At 46.3% G+C, this 8456-nt stretch overlaps 2 protein-coding genes across 2 annotated transcripts; both read left to right on the top strand.

Moving 5' to 3' along the window:
• Positions 1–3076: 3076 nt before the first annotated feature.
• Positions 3077–4434, top strand: HOO65_070595 (glycosyl hydrolase family 18; the record flags this gene model as incomplete). Its single annotated transcript, XM_071005044.1, has 2 exons — positions 3077–3240; positions 3306–4434. 2 exons carry the CDS (start codon positions 3077–3079, stop codon positions 4432–4434), a joined length of 1293 nt encoding a protein of 430 aa, XP_070857313.1.
• A 560-nt stretch (positions 4435–4994) lies between these two features.
• Positions 4995–6556, top strand: HOO65_070594 (Aflatrem synthesis protein A; the record flags this gene model as incomplete). The annotated part of the gene is made up of 3 exons (XM_071005012.1): positions 4995–5075; positions 5304–5698; positions 5755–6556. 3 exons carry the CDS (start codon positions 4995–4997, stop codon positions 6554–6556), a joined length of 1278 nt encoding a protein of 425 aa, XP_070857312.1.
• Positions 6557–8456: the final 1900 nt, after the last annotated feature.

The raw sequence follows: 8456 nt of genomic DNA, 5'->3' as shown, positions 1-8456 counted from the left end.
CATATCCAGTCTATATGAAAATTATATTGCCAAGCAAAGAAATTCCACTACTCCAGGTTTCTTAGTACAGAGTCTTAGGCTTCTCTTTACTGTATTAGCTTTCGTATCCTCGGTTTTTTTCATTCCTCTCGTTTTGGTCGTGTTGTTCTCCTCCTAGTCTCCTGATGTCCTGATCCCCTAGTCCCCATGCATCCTGGCATAGTCTTTTCGCTCTCCCTTTTTGTGGTTAAGAAGCACTGACCCTTCTATCTCAGGCTGGTCTCCGACCACCGAGGGGCTTGAGACAATGCATGGTATCTCTTGTCAATCCTCAATGAATCATGGCATTTGGTGCTAAAGCCTGGTCCTTGTGGAAACTTTGCCAGCTTTGGCTCACAAATGCTGACAATGTGGAGGTGCTTTTTTTTGGGGGTTTTTTTCTTCTTTTCTTCAGTATCTTTTTATAGAAGCAAAATAATACATGGTTGGACCTATGAGGTATGTATGCCCTTTATAGCTTTGTGGAGAGATCTGTGTGCTAAGCACTAAACAAATAACAAATGACAAGGAAAAGAAAAGCAAAGAAAAGTAGAGTCAAGAAGAGTGAAGTAAAGCAGAGTCAAGAAACGTGAAGTAAAGATAAACCCCTTCCCCTTGTGTCACGCATAAAGATCGATCTCCTTGGATTCTGGGGCTTAGCCCATATTTCGCTCTTCCTGGTGACGAGGATGCGCTGGAAGATAAGACGGCAAGCCATACTATACTGTCCACATCTTGCTTAGCTGACGCTGTGATATGACTCTCTCATCGTAAACTCATGTCCTTCTGTTCTTCTTCTCTCCATCATATCCCAATCTATAGTAGCATTTACCGCGGCTTTATCCACTGAGAGATTTATAGTCCTCACTCACACCTCCATGACCCAATTTATGTTTGGTTAATAGCGCTATCCCGGCCCTTTGTTTTTTGTTTCATCAGTCTTTGGTCCTGTTGCTTTCTCTGCCTTCATTTTGCGAGAGAGCCTGCAGAGCAACATCATTCCATACAAGTTTGAATCGTCTTCAACTTAAGCTTTCCGGCCGGCAATCTTAAATGACAAGGGAGACCAAGGAATGCATGGAAATGGACGGCAAGGGCAAGAAGGGGCTGTTTGTGTTTGGGCAAGGGGCTCAAAGGCATTAGGAAGGGGGAGGGACAAGAGGAAGAGGAAGGGGAGGAACATCTTATCTCAAGGCCATCGAAGCCTAGTGAGCTTCTAGTGTTACGACAACGGCGGCAGTACCATCCCTTTTGGTTCTTATTTCCAGAGACAACCAGAGAGTGAATGCAAGCCAAGCCAAGCCAAGCCAAGCCAAAGTTTTATGTAACTTCTTCCTCTTGGCTGTTGCCGCTGCTACTCAAGGTCCTCCTTCAATGCTTTTAGTCGGCTAATGGTCAAATATAGTCGTCATTTCTCCCGAGTTTCCTAGTTCTGGATTGGGGAAACTTGTTGAATAGGAAGTGAAGTAATGCCATATGGTTGACCTATCCAGCCAAAGCAAGGGTAGAACCACCATGTGGCTCAAGCATACTAAATACTAATAGGGATATGGTCGCTACGGACTAATACATGCATGCAAGGTGGCAAAAGAAAATATTCCAAGGCCCTGAGCTTTGAATCAAAGCCCACCCCGAATTGCACGAGTGATGCTAGTAGCGTAGCTATTACGCACATGCATCATCATCATCCATATAACGCTGCTAATTTACATTGGGCTACGCTGCTACTTGCGATAGGATGCTCTATCAAAGTCACGCTGATCTCTGTTGTGGTTGTCCTTGCGTTGAGCTTCCTTCGCCATCACTACCACTGCTGATTGGAAGTCATTCAAGGGTTGAGGTATGGAGGCAAGAGGATGTGCGGTAGACCGCATACATAGTACGCCACTCCCACAAGGTTACTAGTACTGCCGTGTGTAGGAGGCGTCGCCTAGACACCTGTTATTGCGAGTTTCTCATCTTTGCCAGGAATCTGTTCTAATACTACTTCTCTCGTAATCCTCGCTCGTCAATCATAGGCTACGACATTGCAAGTGCCGACTAGGGGGTTTGAAGAAATCGACCGATTATTTTTTGTATTATTTTTTGTATTTTTCTTTTTGGCTGCAAGATTGGGAAGCCGATTGAGCCGGGTAGTCCGAGGAAAAGGAGAACAAAGAGGACGAGAAGAGGGAGGAGGAAAGGAAACACGTTCATTGTCGTTTTTGCTCAAGCTTTCGCCTTCTGCTATACATCCTCCTACGATCCCTTAGGTCAAAGATCTAGTCCCTGTTCTTTGTTAAAACGTATAAATCCAACAAAAAAAAAGGGCTATGCACCATGAGGTTTTCCCTCTCCATCGTTCCTCCAAAGATCACCAAAGGGCCAGTGCCAAATCAACCCATCCATAAACATAGAAACGGCGACCTAAGCCGGGATCAGTCGCATTGCAGCCGGTCCAAAGGCTATGTGGAGAGCTCAAACTTGAGGACTTAGAAATCACAGAAAGAACCCGACCATGGCAAGACTAGTCAGTGTCCTACACACACACCCCTCTATCCTAATAGTCCCTACCCTTGTTTGGAAAAAGGGAGTAAAGAGAAAATAGCATGCTACCCATGTCCATGCACGGTATCTACAAGAATTTACATCAAGTCACTTTTTATGTTGAATGTCGGCTTCTTCTCTAGTTCCCACATGAGAACTAGGGTGAGGGATAAGAGGAAAGGAGGGTGTATAGGTCTGGTTCTGTGCCATTAGCCTGATTAACCTGAGGCAAGGTCCGGCCGGGACGAACCTCGTTGGTTTTGTATAAGAACCCAGCAAGACTTCGCTTCTCATCTACTTTCATTCTCTTCTCACCCATCACAAGCTAATCCAGCATTTCTGGCTGTGTCTCTCCTTTTGTTTTTTTTACCTGTTCAGCCCTGGTTTGCTTGTTCCAACCCTTAAAAGTTGTTGGCAACAGTATCTTCACACTCCCTTTGATCGTTGAACTCGGTCCTCTACGTTTGAAACGTTATAAATTACACTCTTTAAGAACTCTCACCTACGAACAACACTTTAAACCACTATCGCCATGCTTTCAAAGAGCATCGTTGCCAGTGTTCTGGCTGCTGCTAGTTCTATTGTCTCTGTTGCCGCTGCTCCTAGTACTAACCAGTACACTGGAGCTAATGTCGCCAGAGGGGATGTAGCTGAACTGGATGATGGCTTCATGAACTTGGTTTACTACACTGATTGGTGAGATGCATTTCTATCTTTACGTACATTTTTGCCATCACGCCGCTAACCCTTCTCTTCCTCAGGTCCATCGGCGAACGCCAATTCAAAGCTTCTCAGATGACTGCTGACAAGCTCACTCACGTTAACTTCGCTTTCCTTCAACCCATGAAGGATGGGTCTATTGTCCCTGGCGATTTGAAAAACGACGTCCAAGTGCCCTTGATCGAGGGAGAGACTCAGCCTTACACCTACGAGGAGAATGGTGTCACCAAGTACAACGCCCTTGGCTGTGTTAAAGATCTGTTCATGCTCAAGCAGAAGAACCGCCAGCTCAAGACCCTTATCTCCATCGGTGGTTGGACATGGTCTGAAAACTTCACTGATATCGCTGCTGATGAAGCTAAGATTGACCTTTTTGCTCAGCAATCGGTCAAGTACATGGCCGACTGGGGCTTCGATGGTGTTGACATTGATTGGGAGTATCCTAAAACCAAGGAGGAAGGTGCGAGCTACATTACTCTGCTAAAGCGTGTCCGTAAGGAGCTTGACGACTACGCCAAAAAGGTTACTCCTGACTACCACTACCTGCTCACTATCGCTGCTCCTGCTGGTCCCAGCAATTATCAGCAGCTTGACATGAAGGGTCTGGGAGAGGTTCTCGACTACGTTAACTTGATGGCCTACGACTACGCTGGGTCATGGAGCACGAACTCGGGCTACTTGGCTAATGTTTACCCTTCTAAGTCTACACCTACTGCCACTGATGTCAACACTGAAGCTGCTGTCAACGCCTACATCGATGGTGGTGTCCCTGCCCACAAGATGATTTTGGGTATGCCCATCTACGGCCGTAGCTTTGAGAAGACCGATGGCATTGGTATGAAGTTCGAGGGTGTTGGTGGAGGTACCTGGGAGGATGGTGCATACGACTACAAGGTTCTTCCGCTTGAGGGCGCTGAGGAGAAATTCGACGCAGAGACTCTAGGCCAGTACTCTTACGATCCCGTCAAGAAGCAGCTAATCTCCTACGACACCCCCCCAGGTCGTCGCAAAGAAGGTCGAGTACCTCCGCAACAAGGGCCTAGGTGGTTCCATGTTCTGGGAGGCCAGTGCCGACAAGATTGGCGAGGCGTCGCTGATTGCTACTTCCTACAACGCGCTGGAAAGGATGGGCAGCGCTTCATGCTCGGAGAACCAGTTGTATTACCCTAACAGCATGTATAGCAACATTGCTACTGGTATCATGGCCTAAGAGGCTAAGAACCTCATTTTAATGTCTTCTTCTTTCTATTCTTCCACCTGAGGTGTATGATATGTGGCTTAGTAGAGCCTCATTTTATGTTTCTTTTTGGGCTTACTCCATGGCTGCATATCTGCATAATTTAGCTCATTTTATTTTTCAATACTTACTTTCACGATATCAAGCTTAACTCTGCGCTATAACTGACTAAAATTGCATGGTAATGATCTGATACCAGGACCTTTGTGGCGTTTCAGAAAAAAATCCCTTCACACCTAAATTAAACTTGTCTCGTTACATTGCCGACGTCAAGGGGGGGGCTTCTTAGAAACAGTCTGTTTCTATTAATAGAACAGATTATGGATGGTTATTACCCGGATATTAGCCGAATAATGTGGGGTGTGAGTGTTACGCCTGCGTCTATGATACGGCAGCTGTAACCCTGCAGCTATTGACCACAGTAAACAAGCGCTATAATCACTCACGTTGATGCATATAGATACGTGAGTCTCGTATGAATAGCTATCCTAAAATGTATGTCGATTCTTATAATTCTCAAAGCTTGATGAAGAAGGAAGCAAACTCTGTGACAGACTTCCGAAGCTGGCGCTTCGTAAGTCTATCTCAGAGCGGGGTCAGGGTCAGATTGTCATGTGACCCTGAACCCTAAAACCTACAGGGAGAGGGTGGCTAGATGCCATCACAGCAAACTGAAACCTATAGTGCCCAGCCGTATCATTTGCTAGCAAGGTGGCTACTTTTGCTCAGAAATTGAAGGATAGCTCTGTCTATGCATCTGCACATGCGATACTGTCTCTTGAAGAACATCTACATAGTATAGCTCCGTATAATGGCCAACCCAGTCTTCCTTGTTCGCACCCTCTGGGCCGATCCGCGTCCATTTCTGCCCACGCTTTTCATCGGTAGCTTTCTTCTAGGCGGGTATTATTGCATTGTGGACCTGCAACAGCACCGGGGGTACTTTGACCTTCTCGGAAATATCAGCTCGAGAGGCATTCTACACGACGGCGTACCGCTCACACGCGACTTTACTGGCATTCCCGATATTGACGACATTATCCAGCAAGTGGTTGTGTCTTCATGGCCGCTGGCTAGTTGTGAAATGCCTGCGCTGACGCTATTTGGGCTCTATTATCTGGGCCAGCTGATGGCACTGCACTCTGTCGTGACCATTAGCGGGCTAAGGGCAGGCAATGTACAGACGATCATGGCACTGTAAGTCGCTTCTTTATGTCTTGTTTCGGCGGGCGGGGTGTGCTAACTATGTGCAGGACGACTTTTTGGGGCATCTTTTACCAATGCATACCCTGGGGCATTCTTATGCCCGTATACTGGATCTCATTCCTTTGGATATCGCCCACAGCTACAGCTAAAGGCCTGGTTGAAAAAGTCCAGACCTCCTACATCAACATCGCTGCTGCCATGGCTTTGCCATACTCCGTAATTGGTGGCTTCATTGTCCCATCTGCACTCGCTAGCCTTCCCACCTCCATCATGCCTAGCCATAGTCTGAAGCAGCTCCTTGTTGCTGTGTGGCACCTCTACCCGGTCTATATTAGCACTTTGCAGTTTGCACTAACAGAGCTGTTCAAACTCATGTTCCACGTGCCTGTAGCGGAAAAGCAGAGTGCGGAACAGAGATTGGCCGCACAAAAGAGAATGTATACCCTGTTGGCCAACATCGCAAGCCTTGTCCATTTGGGCGTCCTTTGGTTTATTCTGTCCCCTTCTCTTGTATCTCGTCTTGGATTTAGCACGGACTCTCCTTGGACCAAACTCTCTTTTCGTCAAGTCTTTGTTCCTGGGTATCCTACTAGTCAGGCCCCTTTCACGTCAGTAACTGAAGGTACCTTGGCGCAGCTACAGTACGACCTTTTATTTGCTACAGGAAGCTCTATAGCCTTTGCTCTGTATAGAGATGGCTTCCAGCCTGGGCGGACTTTGATTATGCTTCAACGGATAACCTTGTATGGCCCAGCTGGCGCTGTGCTTGTGTGGGAGAAGGAACAGGACGAGATTGTGCTACGAGCGGCGATGCAGATTGAAAAGGCGGACAAAGAGCATAAGGAGTAGATAGGCGGACAAAATGACAAAAAGCAGCGATGACACTGATCCATGTAATACAAATAAGCTTGTTTCGTTTCATATCTTTGTGTTCCTTGTGCTTCCCTTCTTTTCTCTTTGACGTTTGAGCCACAAACTAGTACTATCCCTTTTTGCTCTTTGTCTTTTAAGCGCTAGTGTTTTATATTGTCCAAGTATCTAGTTGCTTCGAAGTTGCTTCGTCTTTGTCCGTTCTTTTCTCAGTGTCTTTGTGCACATCTAGTGAATTTGACACAATGCCTCTTAGGGACCTAGGTAGCGCAAACGTAGCTGCTTGTGAGAAGACATAGGGTGTAGATGTAACTAAGAGACAAAGAATCTCAACGTCAACGCTTTGAAGGGTAGTTTGAGTGCATGAGTTGAAAGGTAGTAGTCGATTCTTAGTACGCCTCCAAGTTTTATATAAACAGGTTATTCTGACCTCAGTTTGGCGACTCTTTTTGTTTGTTGCTCACCACTACTCAAACCTAGAAGTCGCCATATCCTCTCTTTTCACTCACTTCTATTTCCATCTTATCGATGTCCTGAAGTAATGTTCATCGGTACGTTTCATCATCCACCTATGTTGGCTAACACTATCTATCTAGGCTTGCATTTACTCCAAGTTCGTTGCCCAGTACTAAGCTACAGGTGAGTCCTCCCTTCGTCCTTGCAGTTAACTGGTTAATTATATACAGGCGAATAGAAGTTCACTACATATAAAGTCCTCGCCCTGTTAGTAAGCTTTGAATTGCCCCCGTTTCCTCTGCTTTCTTCCACTACCGGTAGTAAAGGTTTACAACAATGTCTCTGGAGAAGATCCATCGACATTCTTGTCCCTGACAAGATTCTCAAGTAAGTAGTCGCCCCCCCTCTTTGTTTCTAACACTCTCTAGATACTTGGCGATGAGCACCCTGAGACTCATTCGTACCTTCAAGTGCTGCCTCTAGGTAAGTGGCCCCCACCCACACTTCCACTAACGTGTTGTAGGGCGTCTCAATCATGCGTGCATGGACATGGGTATGGAAGTCTGTTTAACGCGGCAAAAGCCTTTTTTTTCGTGAGTCTACCCTCCCTAAGACGTCTGCACACTGAAGAATTCTAGGACTCCGGCACATTCCTTTGGCTATGTCTACTGCGTGGCCGCATCTATACATTCCGCACTCAATCCGTTACTCGGCGTCTGGTAAGTATGAACTGTGCTATCCAAGCCGTCTTCACTCGCTAACGGCGGTAGACAATTGATTCATTAACTGCTTGTTCGTCATACCGTCTATAAGTCCCCCTTCTGTCCGGTTCTTCTCCTACCCTGTGTGAATCAAGCACAGTGTCTCTCCAACGATTGGTCATCACGTGATGGCAAATAGAAAGCAATTGCCTGCTAAGGCGATGTTGTTGTGGTGGCAGATATGAAGGAAGCTATGATGGTGGCGTTTGCGTTGAATAAATTGATAAAGCCACGATGATGCCATTTGACTCCCTATTCTCTAGAGGGAAAGAACTTCTCTCTAAAACGTAGTTGCCAATAAATAATGAGCCACTATAAAAGCCAGTCGCTCCCACTCTAAGCCGCCGTTTTGGTCTTTGTCCATCTTCACTTTTTTTGTGATCCAAGTCAACGATTTAATATATTGCACCAACCTTTGCCAAAATGCCAGTGGATTTTGCCTTCTTCTTCCTTGTCTTTACCGTGACATACAGGTCGTATCATTGGCTGACGACCTCACCCATAGCCTCCGAGGGTCATTGACTGACTCTCTAAAGGGGCCACACCTACTAGGTACATGATATTTCTGTGTTCATCACGCAACATTGCTAATACCCAGTGTAGCCTAGAAGGTCTCTCTCTTTACGGTCCCACTGTCACTATCGAAGAGCGTTTTGGCTATG

The sequence above is a fragment of the Ceratocystis lukuohia genome, assembly GCF_044167205.1.
Source record: "Ceratocystis lukuohia strain C4212 chromosome Unknown Supercontig7_pilon, whole genome shotgun sequence".
Taxonomy (NCBI): domain Eukaryota; kingdom Fungi; phylum Ascomycota; class Sordariomycetes; order Microascales; family Ceratocystidaceae; genus Ceratocystis; species Ceratocystis lukuohia.
Note: the sequence above shows the minus strand (reverse complement) of the source record. Positions and strands in the feature narration are given on the sequence as shown.